Source organism: Condylura cristata, unplaced genomic scaffold (genome assembly GCF_000260355.1).
Source record: "Condylura cristata isolate star-nosed mole 26May11 unplaced genomic scaffold, ConCri1.0 scaffold00024, whole genome shotgun sequence".
Taxonomy (NCBI): Eukaryota; Metazoa; Chordata; class Mammalia; order Eulipotyphla; family Talpidae; genus Condylura; species Condylura cristata.
The window spans coordinates 750,526-776,130 of record NW_004567125.1 but is presented as its reverse complement, the minus strand read 5'-3'; the positions used below and the strand labels follow the sequence as shown (position 1 = coordinate 776,130).

Here is a 25,605-nt window from a genome sequence, read left to right as displayed (position 1 = left end):
AGAAAGAGCAGGTGGGAAAAGGCTACGGCTATAGTGTCAGGTGCTTAGGAAGGGGTCCTGGCCGTAGGTCTGGACCTACCTTTTCTGGCAGGGAGGAAGGGGCATGGGACTACTCAGGAAGGGGGCAGGTGCAGACGAAGAGCTGGCCACAGCACAGAGCCCCGACTCCCCAGAAGGAAGGGCGGCGTGCGGTCACCAAGAGCTGGGGCCAGGCAGACTGGGAGAAGAGGCCCTGGCCCCCTCCAGCTCAGGCAGGGGTTGGCGGGAGGGGATGGGGCCCAGGCAGACGCAAGGGCAGATGGACGGTCTCGTGGGGAGGCGGCGCCTGCTGTGTTGTGGGGAGCAGGCTGCAGAGGGGGATACGGCCTTCTAGGCTGAAGAAAAGAATGAAACAATCCCCAAGTGGTGGGGCGCCCCACTCTGTAACAGCCGTGCTCTGGGCTTTGATGGCATCTCACGTCCTCATCTGAGAGAGATGATGAGCCTGTCTAGTCCCTTCTTGCCACGCTTCACCTCTTGCTTCTTTCTGCTGGACACTGGCCTGACAGTACTTCCGGAATTTGGTTGCAAAATGAGGGTGAAAAGGGGACCCCCAAAGCCCATACATCTAATACTTCCTTAAGCATGTTTCTAATTTTGGATTTTAAATGTATGTGTTTTTATTTTCTTAATGAAATATCCAACTGTTCCTATTTTATTAAGACCTTTTAATAAAAGATGGATATTGATTTCATTAAGTACCTTTTAAGCATTTATGGAGCTAATTAAATGGTTTTTCTCCTCTGACCTGCTAAAATGGTAAATTATACTGAGTTATTTGCCCCATGCTTGGTTGTGGTATATGATGCATTTAATGCGCTCCTCAATTCTATTTGCTGATGTTTTATTTAGTATTATTTTCATAAATATTTATACAAGAGATTGGCCTTTAGTTTCTTTTGTCTTATCTTGTCGGGTGAAGTCATCCTTGTAAAGCATTTCCTTCTCTCTGTAGACGAAACGAGCTACCACAGATTTGACAGCATTACTCCCCAAAACCTAAGCCCATGGCCCCTGTGCAGTCTAACACCGGCACCTGGTGGGTGAGCCCCTGTGTGTGTTCATTACACCCTGGCTCTGCCCCCACTGTCACCTGCCAGGTGCCTGTCGGCCCTCTCCCTGGGAGGACCAGTGGGGGCTTCTTCTTCAGCTTCTTCTGCCTGAATTCGTCCTTCCCTTCAGGGCATTTCAGGGCTAGCAGTTCAAATACAGCCTGCCAGCCAGTCAGCCACCCCACCTTCGATAACACAGTTGATTCCTGAGCACCTTTCCTGCTCCCTCCTCTCTGGCTAGGTGTCTGGGGGCAGGCTTCCCTCCTGACTGATGCCGCAGGCAACAGAAGGTCACTGAATACCTCCCTGCTCTCCAGCTGGATTTCCCATTTTTCAAACAATCTAGTCTTCTAAACAAAGCAGCCTAAGTGCTGAGCTTCTCCTCATCAGTGCCATTGTGCTGGGGCTTAGTTTTTGTTTCTTGCAGATGAGTTATTTAAATGGTCTATTAGTAACATACATCCGGTGTACATTTCCTTCTGAAGTGCAATCAACAAACATTCTCAAGGATTCTTTAGTCTCCTCTGTTCCTTGAAGCCACCATGCTTGTCCCAGTGGCTGTCCTCTCTGCTGAGGTCTCCATGGGTGGCTGCTGCTGTCACTATCCAGGTCTCAGCTGCAGTGGCTGTCCTTCGCAAGTCTTCCCAGAAACCCACTCCCCTAGGTCTACTCATTTCATTGCTACCACACTTAATTCTGTCTCAACTGATCTTACTCGTGTATGGATTAGGTGTTCAGTCGTTGCTCTGATTCTAGAAAACTCAGCAAGTGCTCACGAAATACTGGGTGGCTAGCTGCACGTGAGCAGTGACCTATGCTGCTGAAGTCCACTCTGCAGTTAGCTACTGGGCAGTGACTCCTCGGTGGGTATTTTAAAGAGCAGAAAGTGCAGGGCTTTGTGAATGTGATTTTGACAAAGTCTGTAAATTTACTTTCCTTACCACTTTTCATAGCTTTTGAAAAAGAAGGTACCGATTGCTCATTTCCACCAGACTGAGAGCTTCCGCGGGGTTGGGGGGCAGGCAGCCTGGCTCACCGCTTCTCCTGGTGCCTGTCACACTGACCAGGTGGGGAGGTTTTCCCAACCACCCTCACCTGTGTGAACAGCCCTGCGCCCACTTTCCACCTGGGTGAAGCCACCGCTGCTTTATAGTAGTAGAGGGCAGGGGTGAAGCCACCTAGCAACCTTCCACACCCCCATCAAATCCACCATTGCAGAATGGACCCAACCATCCCCATGGAATCAAGGGGAAACGCCTCAGGTAGCCTTCGGGACTGGTGTTGGAAATGAGACCACCCAGAGACAGTAAGACGGCCAGACAGTCACCTCTGCCTGCCAGATACTGACCACAATTTGTTCATCCTTGTGATTATCATTTTACATTAACTGTACAGCAGGAACAAAGTCAGTTTCAGTAAAACCTCATCTTTTCAATCTCGCCCACTACCTGGCTAAGTCACATGAAAGAACTGAAATCAATTTAGTTTAATCCGGATCTAGGTGACCAACCTAATGGATTTCTGTAGCCCGGGCGAGCTTGATTTCTGCCAGTGCCATCCTGACAGGGCCACTCTGGAAGCAGCCATGCCAGTCTGCCTTGCGGTATGATCAGAGTCAGCTCGTGACCGTCCCTCGAGCTCTACCACCTGAAGGCTGGGCATGGACAGCTGTGAATAAGGTTGGGAGGTGGCGGGATTCATTCTGCTTTAGCCACTAAGGCCACAAAGTCTCTGGGACGAGCGTCAAGGATGAGCCTTTGAATGCTTCTTGCCCTTTCTGTAGTTCTGGAACACTTTGTTCTACCAAAAGCAATGGGATCAGGTTGAATGTGAAAATCCTTTTCTTTCCTTGCATGGAATGCCGGGGGTGGGGTTTGGTGGGAGTGGGGGGACGAAAACAGGGTGGAGCTTCTGAAGGGGAAATTAGGAATGTGGGGTCTAGAGAGCCCACCAAGCCTGGCTGACAGAGCAGAGGGAGGCCTCAAATCCCCGTCCCCCACCCCGGGCTGTTTTTTTGGGGACTTGACCTTGGGCAGCCCTTTGGGCTTGATAGCGTATTGCTCAGGAGAAGTAACACAGCTGTTCTCCAAGAAAGTGACCGGAGAGTAAAACACAAACATAGATGGAGCAAAGAAGGGCTTGGTGAGCCTCCAGAACCTGCGCTCACACTCATTAGCATTGCTGTGCACGAAAACCAGGTCCTTCTCTCCCTCTTTGCCTGAGCTCTGGAGGCCCGAGCACATCAGAAGGGAAGCGTGAGCACCGCACATCAGAAGGGAAGCGTGAGCACCCACGGGGCAGCTTTCGTCAGAACTTCCCTCAGGGCAAGAGGGACACCTGGCAGCATCAGGGGGTGCTGCCAGCAAAGCCAGCTTGTGGAAAACTTTTCAGGACACAATTCTTTCAGGTACACAATTTTGTGAAGAAAAAGAAAAGGAGGCAGAAGGGGACCTAGAGGGCGGACCCACTCATCACAATGTGCCCCTCTCACAGGGAAGCTGATTCAAACAAATCTGAAAAACAGAACCATTTATGATATTTAGGAGTGGCTGGAAATTTAAGTATCACTAATATTAAGAAATTATTTTTTAAAATATATTTTTTGATATAAGCAGCATGGTTGCATTTTAAAAGTTCTTACAGTGAGGAGGTAAATGCTAAAACACTGGGGGGAGGGGGGGTGAGAGGAAAGGCATCTAAAAGTAGCCCTGAGATAAAAGGGGAGGATGCAGGGGAGCTGGGTCACTGCAGTAGCGCAGAGGGCTCTGTGTCCTGTCTGCCGGAAATGAGCAGGACAGAGCAAACCCTGCAAGTGTCAGGTGTAAGCAGCAGAGCTCATCGCAGCGGCTCTGCACCCACTGCTGTCCATCAGCTACAAAGCCGGAGCGGCACCGAGAGCTCCCTGTCCCTGGCGGAGAGGCCGGTGGTAGGCCAGGGCCGTGAGGGGACATGCGCTGCCAGGGGGCTTCAGCTCTGCCCAGGCTCAGTGCTTTGCATCTTGAGCAGACCTTAGGATTTAGTTTATTCAGCCTTCGCAGGGGAGCGAGAAGGTGCATGAGAAGCGCGTCTCTGTAACGAACGCGATGAGAATTCTGACATGAACGTTTCTTTGATCTAGAAAAAGACTGTTACAGAGAAAGGGGAGAAAGCGGCTCCGCAGGGGCCAGCCCGGCCTCACCTTTCTCAAGCCACCTAGGAAAGAGGCTGAATCCAGGAGCTGCCTCCACGCGGGCCACGGGGGAAACTGGGCCCCCCCAACTGCCCCTCACGGCCATTCCCGCTCCTGCCCTTGGGAAGCGACCTTGCCCAGACCCTGCCCAACTAGGTTGCTGCTCCTTTACATTCCGATTTTTAAAATAATGTTTTGGAAGGGCTGCTGGCATGCCATGTTTTATGTAAAAACTGTCAACACGTCCTTGGAGCTCTGCCTGCCCTACCGAGCATTCTCATTCAGGGCCGCCTTTCAGATTTGGTTTCCCTTGCCCTGTTGCCTTAACCTGTAAACGCCCTGCCTACAGCCAACAGGTGCTGGCTGAGCTACTGACGGCCCCGAGACCTCGTGACTCCTGGCCTGGCGCCTGCCTGCCTCTCCCCACCAGTGGGCTGCACCAGGCAGGGGTGCGTGGCCCGTGGGAGCTGCCGCCCTGTAGAAGAAAACTGCTGGGATTCCCAGGTGGGGAAACTGAGGCCCAGGGCGGAGGAGTGACAGACACAGGAGCTCAAGGTAATAGCGAGCAGCTGGCCCAGTACAAGAACCCTGTTTTTACTCACAAATAAAGGTTCCTAATTACCCCTTTCTCCCCTGAATACTACTTGGTAGGAACTGTTAAGAAAAGGTTTGGTGGCAGAGAAGCTAAAACTAAGAACAAAAAAAGCTGCAATTGCACACCAGCTATACTCTTAGCTCCCTGCCCCCTCTTTACCCTCAAGTTCCAGATGATTTCCTCGGCCCAGCTCCCAGGCTCCCCTCACCACACCGCATCTGGGGTTTTCAGACGGCGCAGCGCCTCCAGAACCTTCTAGAGGCCTTCCAATCCTTTCCCTCTACCTGGTCTCTTCCCCACAGAATACACGCTCAGCTCACCTGTGACTTCAGAGGCCCTCCCGCCAGGCCTCAGTCGCCTCCCCCCTTAATTGCCCTGCACTTAAGTCAGCTGGTGGTTTCCCGGGCCCTGCAGGGCTGGGAAGTGAAACTGGAGAACCAGGCAACCAAGCAGCGGCATTCAGAGGAAAGACAGCATCCTTCCCCTTCCTCTCACTGGCACCAAAAGTCTGCATTTCGGCAGCCTAAGTGCCTTTTTTAGGGCAACTTGAAAATGAATAATTCAGCGGTTCCTATTCTACTTGTGAAGTGTTAGACAAACAATTCAGACGGGGCCAGACTTGCTGGCCCCATGGAGACCGTCCCTCCCCTCCATTCTGACATCATCGGATTTGGCCATGAATCTTTAAGAACACCCTCCATCCTGTCTAATCACTAAAATACCACAAAGGAAGTTCACAATACTTAGACATAGGGAAAAAAACCAGAAAGGTTAATTGCAACATAAAGTTTTCCCTTGTAGCCAAGCAAACATTATGTCAGGGTGACACAGTAATACTGAACCCTTAAAAAAACCCATGTATGAACAGTCCTAGCCACACCAGGTTCTTAAAGAGCTGAGCAAACGAGCCTCAAGAGCACTTAGGCCCTCAGAGCTCTGGCCCTGAGCTCCCCTACACAGCGACAAAAGGCTTCCTCACTTTTGGGCCTTGAATTAAGCAACCTCGAATGCTTCCTTGATGGTAGGTGTGATACAATTTTAAGTTAAAAAGTCAAACCAACAAACAAATCATCTTTCTGGTTTCATTACATGTAATTCATTTTGGAGGGGCCTCCCACTGGGCAAGCCACACCCCTCTGAGGCTCCGGGTTGAATGGCTTGGGCTGATACTCTCCCAGCCTTCGGCCTTCCGTGGGGAAGACACGCCTAGCAAATAACTGTCTACAGGCCCAGTTTTGCTTGTGGGCGTTGGTGTACAATGTTGTAATTCTGGACAGGAACTGGATTCAGTCGCTCTTCAAATGAGAGGGTGGCGCGCTCTGCAGGTTTAACCCTTGCAGAAGGATCCCGGATATCCAGGTGATAAATTTCTGAGAGCAGCAAGCGTTAAACAATGTGACGTCTATGTGTGCCACTCCTGGGATCTGCCTAGCATATCTCAATTTTGAAAAAATATTTACCATATGCTAGGGTATAAAGGATTCTTATCACAAGTTTGTAATTCTGCTGAACAGTAGCTGCTTTGTGGAGGCGGTGGAAAATCATTGGACAATCCACATAACTTGAAAGAATTCACCAGCAGGAACCTTTAGGTTCAGAGTGTGCTGTAAAGGATCGGGTCTCACTGCAGAGGGAAGTGGCAGGGCTAATGTAATGAAGTATAATTTGCTGCTATGCTTGACATATAATGTAATAACAGTATAGTGCGGTAAGAGAATTTAAAATAAATACATGGCTTTTAAGAGGCTTCAGCAGGCTCAATGGTTCTGCATCTGAAAGTAAATTTCAGTTGTAAGAGGCGACTTAGAGCCGAACTAGGCTGGGTGACTAGAGTCAATTAAGCTTTGTGGTCCTTAAATAGATCAGAAAGGTTATGAGAGAGATACTGCAAATGGGGGGGGGGGAGGGGGAAGGGGGGGATAAAAATTACTGTTTATCAACAGTAAAGAAAAAGTTAGTGGAGAAAAGAGTTATATCCACAAATGTAACCAGGCCAAATTTACCCATAAAACTAAATACATATTTGAAGAAAACCCCAAGTCAAATGAAATGTAGTAGAAACACACTTCAAGTAAAAAGGCAAAAAATGGACTAGATTTTTTAGAAAGCCTAAGGTAAGCCTCATTATATGAGCCAATATTATATGCAGCAAAATAACAGTTCAGAGAAGCCATAATAAGAGGCACAGTAAATAATAAAAACACAAGCTTGAACTTGTCTTAAATCATAAGGTAAGGAAATCTATGAAATATGCAATATAAAAATGGAAGGAAATGCACTGTATAGAAGCAGAACCCCCTGGAGACATACGACATGGCTCAGAGGCCCAGCCACAGTTGAGGGTTCCAATCACATGGACTCTGACAACTCGGGAGGCAGCTGAATTAGACCGGAACTCAAGACGCGCAGAGCAGATTCTCACCACCCCCCACCCTAAGAACACAAGACGTGCTCCTTTAAAAACAGAGATGAAAGAAGAGAACCGTCACAGAGGGGACAGACTGACTCCCCGCAGGTGATGTGGTCACATGCTTCACCAAGTCCAAGCATTCACCTGAGCAAATGAGCAGAGAAGACCCATGAATTCATCAAATCTCATGGTCTTGGTAAAGACAAGAAAACACATACACCAGTATATTTTGGAACTAAAACAGAAGATCTCATCTATAACAGGGATAAATATTTAAAAGGTGGGAATTATAATAGCATGGAATAAATAAATTCCAGTAGAAAACCCAATTATAGGGCCCTCCCTGGAAGTGCAGCAGGTTAAAGCACAGCACTAAGATGCCAAAGCCACTTCAGCATGAGTTCGATCCCTACCCAGAGGTGACCCACATGGTGTGGCAGACCTCTCCTGACCCGTCCACTGCTCCCCTCAGCAGTGTATGTCGTCAGTAGGCCTGTTCTGCTCCCCACTCTGTCTCTGGTGAATCCTCTCACTGCCCCTGCACCTCTGGCCTATACCCCAGTTCTGTATGCATAAATAACTAAATCTTTAAAAAAAAAAAAACCCAATTACAAATGTTGGTGGCAGGGAAAACTAAGGATGAGATTTCTTATTTGCTGTTGCATTAAAGATAAGCAATAAAATAAAATAAAAAAGGATAAATACAAACAAGCCAAAAGACATCCCAGCAATAGTAAACTGGTTTTACAGATAAAAAAACAGAAAACAAAGAGACATTATCAAAACAGTATGGTACTTCCTAGAATGAAAAGCTAGAAAAATGTAATTCTAGACTGTAACTTAGAGGTGATTATTTACATCTAATTTGTCAAATGCCAAATACTGGTGTAAGGAATCATAAAAATACTGGGTATTAAGCAGAATAATCAGCAGGCACATATTTTAACTCATATGCTATACTAATTTCAGACAGGTTAAAGATACAATAAATCATCAAAAAAAAAAAAAAAAAGAAAATGGATTAAGATAGTTTCTATTATTGAAACCGTATTAACCATGTTAGAAATGATTAATGATAAGACTGATGAGCTCTACCTCACGTATACCTTACAATACTTCTGAACAATGAAAACACTAAAATGCAAATGGAAAGCAAAGCAACTGATAGGTAGAAGGAATGATAAATGCGAGTAGTTAAAATCCAGTATACAAACAGAATGACTGGCCAGTTTCCACTACTGCACCCATGTTCCTAGTGTGTAAGGAAAACCATGAGGGTTTAAGCTGATGGGAAAGTATGTGGCATTTTATGGTCACAGAAAATAGAAAGGTGTGGACCCGCGTGGGTCCCTGCAGCAGGGGAAGGCACTGTGTCCACTCCTTGCCTCTGCATTTGGTGCAGAAGATCTGAGCCAGTAGTGTCCATTCCCCAGGTCAGACTGTAGCCAGCTCTGGGTTTACACCTTTGGGGATTTGGAGAGATTTTCGGGAGAGACCCCTCCTACCAAGCAACCTGGCTAAGGAGCCTGGAGACAGCGTCAGTTCTGCTCAAGACCTCTCTTTCGGAAACATATTTTAAGGAACTGTTTTTCTAAACAAAAATTCAGTATGAAAACCCACAATGACCAAAATGTCCCCGAATCAAGAATGGCTATGCAAACTCTCATTCACCAAGAGAACGCACTGTGCCAAAACGGCACTCAGCGGGATGTGTGGGTCCTGTAACTACTGCGTGAAACCACGCCCAGCCAGGGCGACCAAGAACGGCCCAGGTGGGCTGTGCTGAGCACGTCCCGCCGTGCGCATGCCAGGTGCATGTAACGCGGCCAGAACCGGTTGGGTAGTGACGGAGCACAGCTCAGATCTCATCCTTCACCAGAGACGGCTACGGCGACAGCAACAGGCTCAGAGCAGCCCGCTGAGCCCTTGGAGTCTGCTAGCTCTCACCCAGGTGTCTAGCTCTCAGCAGCAGATATTAATAATGATGTACAGAGCTGTAAACCAATGTTACCGCAACAAAAATACATGAAGTTAGGGGCGCAGGAAAATGAAATGATGCCAGCGGCCGGCGTCGCCTGGAGCCCGGAAGGGCCCTGTGGTGCAAGTCACGCTTAATCCTGGGCCTGGGCCTCGCGTGCGGGCCGATCCGGTCCCGCCGTGGCCTCTGCACACTCTGCCTTCTTTCCTCGGAGATGTGTTTAAAAAATTCAGTCCGAAGAACAAATTCCTTTTTAAGATACACGTGTTCATGAAGACGGTTCAACAATGATGTCTGATCCTGGAGATGTGGAATTGAGGAGAGAAGGGAGAGCGCGACCCGAGAGACCCCAGGTAGACGCTCGGCCTCGTAGCTGCCTGCGGAGGGCGGTGCTCCTGGCTAACTAGGCTCCTCAGGTCGGGCCTGTGGAGGCCACGGAAGGACTAAACAACTGCAACTCAAGGCCCAGGAAAGGTTAGAGCAGAGATGTCTCCCCCGCCCCCTCCCAGAGGTGCTTCGTGAATGGACGGACAAGCAAGACTGAGCAAACACCGCTCCGAGCCCTTGCTTTTGGCTCTCAATAGCATAAGCTGAGACCGTCCACTTTAGTACAGAACGAGGTGTGTGTTCACTGTTTTAAAAGTAACAAAAGGCAGGCTAACTTAGTGATGAAGGCGAGAAGGCTCGCGCAGAGGTGCTTCTGAGATCTTCACCCTGCCCCTCACACGGCTTTGCCGACACCCTGGGGTCCCCACTGCCATCAAGCGAGCTTGCCGAGGTGCCCACAGCAGCTGGCTGGGACTATGGCTCGGAAGGCCTCGCATTCGGCACTCCCCCTTGGCACTGGGGCTCCCCTACAGAAGTTCACACTGGCTGCAGCCATCACCCATGCCCCGAGGGCGGACCTTCTGCTGCACCCTTACCTTGGTTGACTCTTAAGGTCTAATATTCTAAGAATTTTGCTCTTTAGGCCTTTCAGGAAGGGGTGGGACGTAATGGCCGTGAGAGTCCTACTGGAGGTGAGGTCAGACGACGCTGGAGAGGCGCCTGCACGTCCCTGCCTGCATGTTAACGCGTGGATTCCCTGCACGCTGGCAGGTGTTGTGCTGGGTGCTGGGCACTGGGCACTGTCATTGGCCCTTGAAACCCAGAGCTGAGCCCCGGGGTTCAGTCTGGGGCAGCAGACGGGAGGATCAGACACTAACTCTGACGCAGGCGGTGCCCACTGAGGTAGGAGCCAGAGCCCAGGGCAAAGGGGCTGCAGGTGAGTCATCGCAGAGGCATCCTTTTCTTACACTTTCCTTAACCTGAGCATGCAACAAGAATAAATGGACTGGAGTCTGCCACCGTGTGGTCATTGTATGGTGGGTATGAGGTGCTGGGTGCCACCTGAGACCTGCCGAGTCAAACCCTGGGTGCAGTTCAGGGATCTGCGTTTATAACCAGCGCTCCCAGGAATCCCACTCCAGTTCGGGTATCACTGACCTGCATGGTGGGGGCAGCTAAACAAATCCTGTTGCTCCCGCTGTGCCGGGGGAGCCGGGGGAGCTGGAGAGCGACTCCCTCCAGCCAGCGTTGAGAAGCCCCGGATGTGCTTGGTTGACCCCTTGCACCGCAGACCCTGGGTCCTTCCAGGAGATCTGTGGGACTGCCCCATATTTTCTGCTCTAAACGTAACCAGGGGGGTTCTACATTTTAGCACAAGTCTTCCTGAATGGGGTCGGGGCCAAGGTTCCCTCTCATTTAAAGTAATGCATGAGGAAGGGCCCGTATTAAAAGACAAACAGCAGAGTAAGCGCACGAGTTCCAGTCCATCACCACCCAAGAGCCCCTGCTGCAGGCTGTTGGGTTTTCCACCAAGTGGCTTCCCGGCCAGCCACCCGAGCAGCAGTTCTTCCGGAAGCTCATGCCCCTTCCCCTCACGCCTCTTCCCTTCACTTGCTTGAATTTTCTTGGCAGAATATGACTCGCCCACAGCTTTATAGGACGGCAGTCGGCTTACTTGCTTAGCAAGTGCCCCAGGAGGGACCTAGCTTCCCTCACTCAAGGAGCGCTTGAACACCGTGCAGGTCCTGCCCGAGGCATTAGGAATGAGGGGTGAGTGAGGCAACAAGACTCAGGAAACTTAATTCTAGAGAGAGAAGCAACTCTGGGAAACAGAGGGTGCAACAGGTGGCAAAACGAGGGGAAGCCGGGCCCCAGCCAGGAGGAGCAGAGCGGACGGCAAGGAGTCAGCAGCCTTCGAGCCCCAGGGACCGGGGCCGTGCATGTGGGGAGGGTCAGGACCTGCTTGTGAGGCGAGAGGGTCACTTTGTGCAGTTTTGTTGAGAGAGCTGGGTCTGTCCTAGCAGAACTCGACATGCTTATTCAGGACAGCTGCTGGGACAAGAGGGGGGTGGGGAGCTGGGGTCCAGAACACAGGCACGGGTGCCATCAGCAGAGATGGGACTGACAGTCCGGGGCGGCTGAACCTCCGGGGGCGAGGGCAAGGGCAGAGAGAGCCCTGGGCCCCGGAGGCAGCGCGGGCACACAGCAGGCACTGCGCAGACTCGCCACCGAAGGGCCAAGCACCCTGCACACGGGTGGCCCTGCCTCCACTTTTAAAAAAGGCGAAAAATCCCTTGGCTGAGACCGAAAATACACCTGTGGCTGCCATTCATTAGTAAAATGAGCCACAGACTTTCCGACGATGGCCCCACCCCGGGCTGACAGTATTTCCCACTGGTTTAGCGGGCTGCCCATGCCTGTGGCCTACAGCGCCAGGGCTGCCTCACGCAGGTGTCTAGGTAAGAGAGGTGCAGATACAAAGAGGCCAGCAGGCACCTACTGACCCTAGAGGAAAAGGCACATGAGCCCGGCCGGAATCACAGTCGGCAGTGACCAGGTGCCTCAGCAGCTCGGGGCTGCGTGCTGGGTTTCATGAAAACCACACGAGCACACTCTTATTGAGAGCCCGTGTGATGTGGTAAGTACTGTGCAAAGAGCTAGGGCAAGAATGAGGGGGTCCAGTCTCTGCCCTCTGACACTGCCAAGTGTGATGTGGGCGCTGACCCTTCTTGTGCTAGGGGCCTCTCTGGCAGTCTCCCGGGGGGTTTTAAACACACAAGTTTACTAAAGATAACAATAATCTTGAAATGTAGTTACTACAATATTTAAGTAACCCCAAGTTTGTGATCTCTGGTAGTTCCCCCTTCCCTGCAAGACCCCAGTGGATGCCTGTTACTGCAGGGGCTACACATACCATGCTTGTTCCTGCCGGCGCACGCCTAGGGTCCAGGTCAACTTGTAAGTCAGGCATAGTAAGTGACCAACAACAGTAATAAAACTGCATGCGGAATAAAAATTGTGTGACTGTGGTCTCCCCTCTCCCCCTCTCTCAAAATAGCTTATTGTACATAATATTTTTAGATCGTGGTTGACTGCAGGTAACCGAAACCTCTGAAAGTGCAAGTTCAGATAAAGGGGGGGGGTGACTGTCGTAGCAAGTGTTCTTCTTTATTGCTGCACCCCATAATGAGTCCAGGGGCGGCTTGAAGAACGACTGATGTTTCGAACCTAAACAATAGCCGACAGCCGACAGATCTGTGACAATGGTAACTGACGGGGGGTGTCTGTGATTTCCACTCGCACGAAGGTCGGGGCGGCTCTGATTCTGGTTTATTGACTTAGTTTGCAGAGGAAGGAAATGCTGCCTGGCAGTCAGATGTTGGTGAAATAAGAATGTGTGGATTTCAGGCCAAACTGCTGACTCTCCTGCCCCCTACGGCCCCCTGCCAACTTGTCACCATGGAACAGGACAGGCCAGTGCGCCCTCTCACACGGGGAGGGCAGACTTGGTGCAGGGGCTGGGGGGCGGGGACGGAGGCAGGCTGCTTCTCAAGGCATCCTTGCCCTCTGCTGGGATTTCCAGGGGAGACCAGAGCATGCCAGGATGGTGAGGACGGATTTTAATAGGACCAGTTTTTAATACTTTAGCAAGATATTTTTAGCAGACACTTGAAGGATAGATACCAGGGAGAAACTGGCAACGGGGGATTCAACGGGAGGGCACTGAGGCGCGGAGGCTGAGGGGCAGGCCGGCTGAGGAGGGGCGCTGAATTCGGCTGGAGGTAGAAAGCAAGTGGGCTGGACAGGAGGGCAAAAGAGGGAGGCTGGAGGGCCCTTGTCTCTGCGACAAAGGAGGACCACGTGTGTCTGGGAGCGGAAAACATGGAAGGAAAGCTGTCTGCGGGGAAGAAGGAAGTCCTGGGGATAATGAGGTCACTGAGTTTGAAATACAAGTTAGTTGCAGCTGAAAAATGTCTTTCTTCTATTGGGATATTAAGCTTTCCTTTTGCTCTGTAAGGGCCTGGCAGGCAATTCTACGCACATACACGCTCTCTGTCAGACACAGTGCAAGTACTTTTTTGTACTGTATTTCCTATCACTAAAAAGCTGTGACTTTCCCTTATGACTTCTACCTGGGCATCATGATTAAAAAATTTTTTCCTACTTCCACATGACAGAAGTACCTGTAACAGCTACAGGTTTCATGGACTCCGCCCCTACTCCAGATGCTGGAACTCCAAATCCCATCAGTACCAAGAAGAAGCACACTGGGATGTGAGGGCGGAGCTGAGCAGCCAGGTTGGGATAAGACCGGACATGTGGGCTCTGGGGGGAGCTGGTGGTTCGCAGCTGATCGTTTTTGGCGCTCAATCGGTTTTCAGCGTGCGGGTGCAGTCCAAGTCAGCAGAACTGGTAGGACATCCTAGTTAACCTGTGTTTCTCTCCCTCTTTCCCTGGATTATTCTTTTACCTTTCTCCTTATAAGTAAATCCATTATTCAACCTTTTGAGTGTGTCCATAATACGACTGAATCGTAAGCGCGTGGGTGAAGACCCACAGACAGGCAACCCAATTCACATTGGGGTGCCCTGTAACTACCCACCTAAAGTTTCTTAGTGTTTTTACGGGTTTGGGCTTTAACAGTTCGATATTCTCAGCACCTGGCTTTATTCTGTGCGGGCTCAGCTCTAACTCTGTACCTTGCACCAAGTCAGCCAATGCCGGCCAGTAACTAAAGACTTCTTCCTTTTCTAATTTATTAAAACGCAGGCAATTTTTATGTATAACTTTTCCTACAATCTCTCCCCACCCCTCCAATTTTGAAACTTTCAAAAAATAAAATATTACCAGGAGAAAAAACAAAAACAAAACAAAACATCAACCAGCTGTAAGTCTGCACTCAGAATTACTGCTTAACACAACTGGTCCTTTTCCTGTCATCAATGATTAATTCTAAATTTTTAATTATATTTGGGCTTTCCATGAAAAGTTGCCAGAACCTTTACATTCTATAAACTCTACAAATTATCCAGCTTTTTCTAAGGGCAGGTAGATCACAGAAATGTATCAAAGTGAAAACAGTACAAGTTAAAAGGTAAACAAAAAGGTAAAAACAGGTGCTGTCCAATATAACGTCAAAAATATCCTATTTCTGTGCTCCAGGTGATTTTGAGAACACCCCAAGCTCCCAGCACTCCACAACTACGTATTTTTCTCCCAACTCCTTGAAGTTCACCTTTGGGGGGGCTGGAGGGCATGCGTGCAGCCGTGTGGGGGTTAATTCTCACTGATGCCGACGCCCTGCATCTTTGCTCTGCTCATCGGAGCATTAAATCTGAAAGCCCAGGAGAGCAATGCAGGCCGGCTGCAAGAGTGATGCTATAAAGTCCTGCATTAAAAATTCATATTGCAGGCTCGCCTCCGAACTCAGCTCTGGCTGAAAGGAGAGCTGGCAGGGAAATATGAGACACCCCACTGTCTTTCTGGCAATTGGAGACATTCCTCAACAAACAGCACCTCAGGAAGAGAATGAAAGGGCAAACAAGCCGTGAAGGAAATCAATGAGTTCAATTATCTAGCTCTCTTGCGCTTTCCAATAGGAAACTTTTCATTCTTAAGGCTGGTTTCAAAAAAGTTAAAACACACACACAATATCCCGGAACAAGGGCCTGGACATCCTTGCTGGTGCCCAGATGTTTGGCACCTCTCTTGATTTGTTTTACACCAGCCCAGAGAGCCCCAAATTCTCCAAGCCAGATGGAGTCAGCTCTCTCCTGAACTCTGGGTTGTCCGGATGGCTGGGAGGGGGCCACACGGTGAACGACTTGTTCTCACTTTAGGAGACGAGTCCGCACGTGTGGCACCTAGTTCCAGGAGACGGCTGACCCGTGGTCAGCAGCCTCCAGGGCCTGTGGTGTTGATAGGTCTGCGTGGTCTGACCTGGGAGTTTTTGGCCCCCCTGTTAGTAGCACCCAGCTAAGATTCTGAATTCAGGCTCCCGCTGAAGATGCCACACGAACAACGCACTCAGCTCCAGCACGAGGACCCCAAAGTGGGTCTCATCAGTGGCCAGTCAGAAGTTCAACGTGGGAGATGAAGGGGTACGAAAGGGTGGGAAGAAAACCAGCATTTTTTAATGTGCAGGAGGGCTGGGCGCTGCGCAGACAGCAGCTGGGTGAGAGCCCTGTTTATGGAGGGTGTGCGTGCAGAGGCTGTGCCAGCCACGTTAGGTGGCCAGTTTCAAGTCGCTTATGAGGAAGCTAAAGCCTGCCTGGGTTAGAAATTGGGTGTCCTGTAGTGATGCTGAGACTGGCTGTTGCCCCCTACGTCCTGGACAGCACCTGTCCTTAAGGTTACTCTGTGAGCAAGCTGTGTGGTCCCTACTGGGAGTGGACCGGAGAAGTGGTCACCCTGCCCGTCATTCCACGTCATCTGCTGTTGTCAGACTTGGGGCTCCTGGCTGGAGGTCCAGTGCAGCTTCCTCTGCCCACTGAGCAGAGGAGGCTGGGACATCTAAGTGTTACAAAGCAGTAGTCTGGGGCTGGGGCCTGTGCCAGGGTCCTCGGGGAATCCTGGGAGGTCAAGCTCTCTTACCCACGGAAGGCAGAGGCAAGCCCCCCCAGAGATGCCAGGGCCACTGACAGAAAGTGAAGGCACAGAAAGATCAAGCAAATTCACCAGGCTTTCTAGGTTAAACCCATTAGTCAAGGATCGCCCTGTAATAAATCAATCAGGCTCCCAAACAAAGGGAAGTGGTAACTCTTACTCGATACAACACTATGCGGCAGGCATCGTGCATCTGCACAAGAGTTAATGACATGGAAGAAATATTTACAACATGTCAAATAAAAAATGCCCTAGAGATGAACACTGCATAACACTCAGATGCCACTTGGAAAACATAAAAGAAAAAAAATAAAGCACTGTGTAGAAGAAAGACTGGAAGGAAATAGGCCAAACTATTAGCAAACTGTGTGGGGTAATGAGAAGGGAACTATTTTTAAAATCTTTTTGAATCTCCTACATTTTCATGATAAACAAAATGTACGATGACTTGTGTGACTAAAAGTAACAAGCGCCGGCCTCCCTGGCGGCGCAGCGGTCAGGCGCAGCACTGGAAGTGAGCCGCAGCGGCTGCAGCGCGAGTTCGATCCCCGCCAGGGAGCTGACCCACAGGATGCCTGACCTCTCCTGACCCGCCCGCTGCCCCCCTCAGCAGAGTACTTCGTCGACCTGCCTGTTCTGCTCCCGGCTCTGTCTCTGTGAATCTTCTCACCACCCTTGTGCCTCTGGCCTGGACCCCTGTTCTGCATGAATAAATCAATCTTAAAAATAGTAACAAATGCCATATAAAAGAGAAGTTTGTCTTTAAGATCTGAGAGTATTCCATGGAAGGTGAGGCCTTCCTATTTCCCGTCTAATGTGCCTTCCTTTAACACTTCTGAAGCAAAGGAGACATGCTGTGAGGTGGTAGCCCGGTGGCCGGGCCCTCTAGGCAGCAGCCAGGGGCTCTGGTGGGGATTCAGAAATGCAAGGTGCTGTGCTGGAAGGAATTTCTCTGGGAACAGAAGGTTCCAGGCTAGGCCTCTAAATTCTTCCTTCTTTTTAAAAAGATTTATTTACTTATTCATACAAGAGCTGGGGTACAGGCCACAGGTGCAGGGGCGAGAGGATCCACCAGAGACAGAGTGGGGAGCAGAACAGGCAGAGCCACTGAAATGCACTGCTGAGGGGAGCAGCGGGCGGGACAGGTGAGGTCGGGACAGGTGAGGTCTGCCGAGCCATGTGTGTGGGTCAGCTCCCTTGGCCGGGGATCAACTTGTGCCGCAGTGGCTGCCCAGTGCTTCATCATGCTGAGACTTCACCCCTTGCGGCACCAGGGAGGGCCCAATTCTTCCTCCTTGAAACACTTTGAAGGGTCAGTGGTGCCTGCTTTCTGCTTGGAAGTGAACAGCAACAAGACAACAGCCTCACTGGTCAGGACCCAGGCTACACATGCCTAACGCTGTCCACCTCTGCTGTCCCTGACCCACTGTCCTCATCGTGAAGGCTCGTGTTGATGTGCGAAGTCAGCAAAAGTCCTGCAAGTTGATGATGTAACCAAGTATGCCAACAAGCACAGAGACTGAGGACCGGTCTCGCTGCAGTTCACACAGTGCCATCTGCAACTGCAACGTGGAAGGCAGGAAGGTGTTCGCTAGGATACCCATGCCACAGTCACCCGATGAGCTGTGGTCTCCACAAATTGATGTTTGCTCCAAAATTCCCTTACCCATTTCCTTTAGCTTCAAACTGTGAGTTCCCCCAAGATCTACCTGTCTAGGGAATCAGGAAAACCTCAAGGATCATTACAAATTCAAAAACATTGTGAAAAGCATCTCACATTCAAAGACAGCCTATGAACACCACGTTCCTCTCCCAAACCCTCTCCAAGGATGCGGGCGGCTGACTGCTGACTGTCTGCACTCACAGACATGCCGTGTACACGCGTGCAGGTGGGTGTGCACCTGGGCACGGGGCGTATGAGCGGGTGTGTGTGCATTTGCATTTACGATGCCCTTGCCCCTCTCCCGTGGCCCCACTCTTGACACAATGGCTGCCATTTTAACGCTGGCCTGCAGTAAGATTAACTGAGCGGAAGTAAAGTCTGCTGATTTTCACGGATGCCTTGTCATTTCCAAACCCATCTGGAGCTGGTAGAACAAGTGATGAATCCCTGACACTCACGAGGGTATCGGCCCGGATCTGAATGTAGGAAGCCCCTCCCAAGCAGCCCTCTGGTCTGCAGAGAACTCCACTCTCAGACGAGGCACAGCAGCCGCAGTTGGCAGAAAAGCCACGAGGAGGCCTTTCGGCCCCTCGGCGTTGCATCTCAGGTATGAAGCAAACGCTTGTGTAGGAAGGCACGGTTAGACTCCTTTGCGGGAAAGACACAGGGCTGTCCCTTCCGGGCCTTGTTCGGTTTCCACTTGGGGTTAAGACACAGTAGGTTCTTTATTCAAGTCCATCCCTCCAAACCATAAAAGTAGCTGCTGTTTTATTTTCAGGGAAGTGAATCTAACAGGGATAATTACAGCCCCTACTGGAAATTGATGATGCATCAAAAAGACAGGAAGTAGAAAATTTTACATTCTTAAAGGTACAGTAGAGACATCAGTTTAGGATGCTGAGGCTGGTTTTTTCAAGTCCAATCCGGGCAAGCAAAATTTGTCTACCAATGCTATCAAAACAATTCAGTGATGTTCTGTGACTCACGGGCTTCCTCAGCTGGGCTCTACCTAGCTACACTCCTCAGCCTTTTATGTGGAGCGCTGCATAACAAAGAGAACTCAGTCTGCTTGGGTTGCTGTAGCTGAGCTCGGGCAGACCGAGGGGGCCGAGACCCCGCCTAGCCAGCACCCACACAGGGACACTGCTTTCGGAAGGCAACCGCAGAAGTGGGCCTTAAAGTGCTCTTGCGATGTGTGAAGAACACTGGGTTTGAGCCCCAAGGGCCTAGATTTGGGGCCTGCCTCTATGTTCCTGGGACTTTTCCTGGCCTGAGAATGAGCACAATAAAAGCTTCCTCACTGACTGTTGAAGAATAAACAAGACACACGCAAGGAACTGTGTGGAACAGCCCAGAGCGCCCTGGAAGGCTGGCAGGCGTAGTCCGGCACCACACACAGCACACGGCTACCCTCCCTGGGAGTGCAGTGTCCTCAGCAGGTCTCCTCACCTTTTCTAATCATTCTTAGGTCTCCCAATTGTTGCTGGGAACAGAATCATCACCTCCACGATGTGGGGTGCAGAGTCCATTAAACAAGTACAGCAAGTCCTAAGCCAGGCTCACTTGGGAAAGTTTTCTGTTTTCTCCGAGTGTATTGCATTTGGTGATAAAACATGGATAATATACAGGACATAAAGAAAACACTCTAAAATTAATCCAAGTGAACGTCCTCATAAATGTCTCTCTTGTAATTTACTGGATAAGTATGGGCATATACAATGCAGTTCTTTTTAAAAGCACATAGCAAGGACTGCAACATGAGTAAGCTTAAGAAATATGAATTTTACTGGCAGGAAAGGTCTGGGAGGTGCAAAATCTCCTAAGACTAACACTAGCTATAAAAAATGTAGTATTTCAGTGCAATTCAATATTTTCTTTCATCAGAGGCACGGAGCCTCAGCCTGCAAGTTAAGAGGAATGTAATAAGCTGAATGTATGTGTTACAACTGAAGTTCCTTTTGCAACCAGGGTTCTGGGGGATAGAGCAAAGAGGTGGTCATGGATTTGAGCGAACATGGGAACTCCTCCAGTTTGCCCAGAACGCCGGTGTCCTGACCACCAGTGCCGAGAGACAGGGAGCCTCCGGGCTAGGGCTGGCTTCTGCAGGCCACGAGCAGTCAGCGCGCCTCCAAGGTCACCCAAGAGCCACTCAAGTCTGAGAATGGACACCACTCTGCTTTGCTGGACTCTCCAAGTCAGAGCCACTCAGGGGGCTACATTCTGTTTACTGAGGGGCGGTCGCTACATGGGGGACCATCTGAAGAGGAGGCATTTAAAAAAGAAAGAAAAAAAAAAAAAAGCCAGAGAAATAATTCATTTATTTAACCCAAAAATGGTTCTATTCCGAAACCCTGCAATGCTCTTACACAACAACCCCCCCACCACCATGTTCCAACAAATATTAAACTGTGCTTGCCATTTGTCTAAGGAATCTTGCATTAATAAACATGAAGAAGAACACTTTTACCTCCCACTCTCAATGACAGGACAAAACAAAGACCAGCTGTATTCATCAATGGGTCCTTGTTCTGCACATAAAGGCTAATTACACTTTGCTTCAAGCCTACACATGGAAAACTTCACTGCTGCCGCCCCGTCACAGGCAGCCTGCGCTGTCCCAGCTGACGCAGGCCGGTGACTATGCGCAATAAACCAGGGGCTCGTTACATGCCTTCAGCCTGCTTCTTTCCAAAATGGGGTGACGTGTCCCAGAGACAAAGAGGCAGAGGCAACATGTGCTCTTCAAATCTCATGGGGGAGTGAGGGCCTGCAGGTCAGCCTTCCCCAAGGCCAGCTAATTTCATAAACGCAGCACACCAGGCCCTACTGCGAACATCTATTTGTTGACACTAAAACAGTTCACAGCTCTTTAGTGACAGCGGCCACGGCCACACTCAGCTTCTCTCTGCCCTTCCCAAGCACCCTGCGTCTCGACTACTGCCATGCCTGCTGTACAGGAAAGAAAAGTGAGACAGGGACAGCAGTGAGCTTATCCCAGGTCACACAGGCAGTGAGCAGTGGGGCCCCAGTCACCCCACCAGATCTGTCTTCTCTAGCCCACATTCCACTATGCCTCCCCATGCCCTTAATGATGCTTTCTGTCAACAGATATTTAAGAACTGCCCCCCCTTCAAAAACATAAAATAAATTGTTCTGAAATGTTTTAAGACCATTAGTGGAAAGATTTGCCCCTGGTGGGTTTATGCTCACATGTATTAACAAAAATGTCTAACAAAATATATGTAGGTTGGGCCTGAAACAGATGGTAAAGTGACAAACCTTTCCCAGAAAATAAAAGGGGTGAGGAATGCGGAGGGGGAAGCTACATTTGGGATCTCTGAGACTGAAGCAATTGCTTCCAAAGTTAAAAGAAAGTAGCAATTATTATCTCAGTCCATTCTCTACATTTTTTGTGGATTACTTTCTCGGGGAACTATTTACAGTAAGTGTTCTGCCGCAGGCCCTTTTGTTAGCATTCAGTCCATTCTGACTGGGGAAATGCCCGGTCCCTGCCGAGCAGAGGTCTATCCCCTACGCGCCCACCATGCCCACCTGCCCCTACGGGGAAGCATCTGGAACTTCTGGGTGGTCCTCTGGCACATCAACCCTGTGTTTTCACAAACGACACACCTCTGGCCTCCTGCAACCCTCACCTGAGCTCATCTTTCAGCCTCAAGTGAAAGCCCCTTGACAACTCCTTCCTTTCATTCCACCGGTGGGGTGGGCAGGAAGGCTGCTGGAGACCCCAACCCCAGTTCCAGCTGCTCCTACCAGCCCCTCGACCTGTGTGCGGTGAAGAATGGCCAGGGTGAGTGCCCCGCCTGGCAAATGGTCCCAACCCTGCGCCCTCTACTGATTCTCCTTGTTTGGGGGACCCTGACTGACAGGGGAGAGGGTCTGTGCGGCCTCCTGGCACAGGGCCCTGTCCTCTCTGTCCAGCAGTGACCACGCAGGGTTGGAACGGCCCCTTTATCTGGCTCTCCAGAACCCATCACAGGACAAGGCACAGAGGAGGGCTCTAGGGACGTCTACTGAATTCTCCAATGGACCTGTGCTCATACACACCCACTGCTGCCCCCCACCTCCCGACTCCTCACGGAGACTAGAGAACCTCCTTCTCTTGTGGATTGGGGGTGGGGAGAGAGGAATGTTGAGGGCTCTCTGATATGACAGAACCTGTGAGTCCAGGAAAGTTTCTCACTGAGTCACACCAGTAACCGCCCCTCCCCACCAGAGCCCAGTGGGCTGACAGTCTGGGAGTGGTCCAGGGTGAGGAGTTCTCCTGGGCGATGCTGCTGATTCAGGAGACTGTCCCAAGAGCTAATGTTCTTATAAAAGACAGAGGACAGACCAGGAGTCAGCCTATCTATAAACAGTCGCTGGAAACATGGTAAAGACTTAAAACCATCATCGCCACCTCCAGAGCCACCTCTGTCCCACCCCAGGGAGCATGAGGACCTGGGGGCTGCTCATTGTCAAGTGGTGTCCTGGCTGTGTCATCCCCAGGTCGGCCTGGCTTGGGGTCTGGCCGGGGCGCCCCCCTCCCTCCTGCTCTCTCCCCATCATCTCCCCTGCACCCAATTCCCACGTAGGGAAGATGGGAACCTGTGTGTAGAGGAGAATTAAGTCCTTTTGAGGTTGGGGTTCACTGCTGTGTTGCTTCTTTAAACCCCAAGCCAAAACAAACGAGTGGACGGTACCATCCCAGACAGCGAGCGAGCCACCCAGCAAGCGCGTGAGAGATGACGCTCAGTCAGGGGAGTGTGCGGCCCTGCGCGGCAAATGGCAGCCTCTGCTGTCGGTCCTGACGGCTTTGGGATATGCCTCATGTCATCAGGAAGCTTCTCTGCGCCGACGAGGGCATGGCGGTGGCTGAGCAGCACCCCCAAGGGGTGTGGGGCGCGCACGGGGGGCTGGCTTCGGGAGGGCGAGCTTTTAGATTCTCGGAGCTGTGGCTTTCAAAGTGGTTTCTGATTGAAATCCACAGGAAGAGCAACATTTTACACTGTGACCCAATACTTGTATGTTCATATTTTAGATTTATATACATAATCAAAAGTGTCACAAAACAAAAGTGAACTTTACTATGTGCTGAGACTTTTCTTATTCTTTTCCCAACCAGGTGGCTGCCACTCACCAGACTGATTTCTGCGGCCCCAGAAAGCCAGTCTGGCAAACACTGGCTGTGCAGGGCTCAGAGGCTGGCTGCTTGCACCATCGGGTGTTGGTTTTTTTTTTGTTGTTTTTGTTTTTTTGGTGAGTGCATAGTATAGTAAATTTTGGTTAATTCTAGATACAGAAGATGTGTCTGTGTTTTTTTAAAAGAGATGCGGCTCAACAAAATAACGGAAACTAGTAGCCAAATAAATCCCCACCAAGGTCCTATGAATCCTGTCATGAAGTCAGTGGCGAGGGTGATGGAATGTCCACAGAACAAACTACTGTAGAATAGAAATGCCACCAACTATGGCTAGAGCTATGTATCCAATTAATCTAATTAAAAAAAATTTTTTTTTTTTAAATTTACTGAGAAAAATCAATCTACTCAGTAGAATTAAGTCCAGACAGAAGGAGCAATGAGGACGAGAGGCCAGCAGAAGGCCGGTCAGGTACCGACCCTCTGGGTCTCGGTGGCAGCTGCTGGTGTGGCTACTGTGGAGTTACATCTTTGGGGGGTAGGCTGGGGGTGGGGTGGTGGCTCACAGGGGAGGGCGGATCCACACACCTACAGCCCTCCTACAGCGTGCCCCGGGCTAAGGAATCAGAGCCTCCGGTTTGCAAAGTGAAGTTGTCATGCTACCGTACTGTAGAACCAGCTGCCTCACCTAAAGTCACACATCAGCACACTGAGAAGAGAGGGTAAAATGATCTGGCTGTTTCCACTGGGATTAGACATGCCAGCAGGTCGGTCAGGGTTGCCAAGACTGACGAGGATATTTTGGTCTCTGGGTAGAAGTTCTGAGCTCAAGAGCAGAACTGGTTCTGACCACCAGGCCTGGGAGAGCTGGGCTCAAGGCCTCCAGTTGTTCCATGAACTGGAGCAAAGGTCAAGAGCCCATGCACCCCACCCGGGCCTGGAGAGCAGCCGGCACAGCAGCAGCCTCAACGGCCAGGGCAAGTGTGCTGAGGCAGACCGACCTGAGTACCGGCACTCCACACTGAACAGGGCCCGAGGAGGAGGGAGCACTGTCCAGAGATACCCCTTCTCATGGCGCCCCGAGGCCCGAGGGCACAGCAGGAGATCTTTCTTACTGGAGGCCGAGACCTGACGGGCTCCGGGGCCCTGGCTGTGTATGTGTGGCCCCCAGCAGGCGCCAGCGCAGGGCAAGGCCTGGTGGCGTGACAAGCTGTCACGCCTTCCTCTTTCTTGATTTATGCCAACGTCACTCTCACTCCTTCCTTTCTGGTGTTCAGGGGAGAGGGAAGGCTGGTTTCCACCCGCTGAGCCCCTGTGTGGGAGACCCACCCAAATCTGCACATTTGCCCCAAGCCCGGGATCCGCCCAGCGCTGTAGAGGGTGACGGAGCAAATCCTTGCCTGCGTGTGGCGAAGGACTCAGACGCAGGTAAGAGGAGGTGCCATCGGCGCAGACCCACAAAGCTTCCCGTTGATCACACCGCCGGACGCCAACTCTCCTCTAAGCTTTCTTAGAGGAAGGCACAGCGTTGACCAGGGTTGAGCAGGGTTGCCCAGATCCCAGAATGATTTAGGGAAAATGCTTGCGTTGGAAGGCCCGCTCTGAGTGCGCTAGGATTTGGGGCCCGTCACGGGTGTCAAACCAACGCCAGCGACTTATGGCAAGGACCCCACGCTCTCAGCAGCGCAGAGTTCTGAGGCACCTTCTAAGCCCCGAACCACTGGTGTGCCAAGCCGAGAGACAGGACGGTGGGTCAGGACAGCGGAACGGACTAGTGAGACGAGCGAGTGGGCTGAGGCGAGCAGCCGGCGGAGGCCAGGGAGCACTTACTTGGCAGTAATTTCTTCATCATATTTGGTTTTCAGGTCAAATAATTCTGTTCGAGTTTTTTCCAGGGCTGAAATGCATAAGATAAGGTACCGGTTAGATTAAATTAGAAAAGGGAAATGCAAGCAACACGCTGCCGCTTCAGAGACAGAAAGTCCACCCCCTCACTGCCACCACCTTGTCCCTTGCACCTCCCGAGGCGGCCACTGTGGATGGCCTGGCACGCAGACTTCCTGCTTTAAATTCCAGCTCTGTAAACTTTACTGTTTTAGAAACAATTTCCATAATTGCGGCACATACACCTACATTTTCACCACCCCGCACGGGGTGATGCTGTTTTCTGAGATGTGTCCTTTCCCTTAGCAGTACAGCGTGGCCACGTCAGGACACAGGACAGTGCCCCGGCCCGGTGTGAGCGCGTCGCCTGCCAGGGACGAGCGACACTCCCCGGGGGAGGTGCTGGCAGCGGGGTGCAGACCCCACCTTCAGAGCAATGCCGCAGCGAGCCTCCCCAGCGGCCGCCCCCTCCCATCAGCCCAGTGAGTGTGACTGCTTTCCTATGGCTCTCCACTATCAATTAAAAAAATTTTTTTGACAGTCTGACAGGCAAAACAATCTTTCACTGATTTAATTAGCGTCTCACTGTTAAAAACTGCTAACATTTTTTTTTTTCAAATGTATATTAGCCATGTGCATTTCTTCTGCAAACTGCCTGTTCACCTCCTTAGCTCACTGTTTTACTGGACTGCTGATCTCTTTTTACTGAGCTGGAGGAGGTGCTTCTATTATTCATTTGTCTGTA

General features: G+C 50.7%; 1 protein-coding gene across 4 annotated transcripts in view; it reads right to left on the bottom strand.

The window, feature by feature from the left end:
- Positions 1–25,605, bottom strand: part of CUX1 (cut-like homeobox 1) — a 313,834-nt gene that overhangs the window by 95,963 nt on the left and 192,266 nt on the right. For all 4 annotated transcript variants that reach the window (XM_012729010.1, XM_012729011.1, XM_012729012.1 and 1 more), the window contains exon 8: positions 24,807–24,873. In XM_012729010.1, the coding sequence (XP_012584464.1) occupies positions 24,807–24,873 (67 nt within the window). The remainder of the gene's footprint in view (positions 1–24,806; positions 24,874–25,605) is intronic.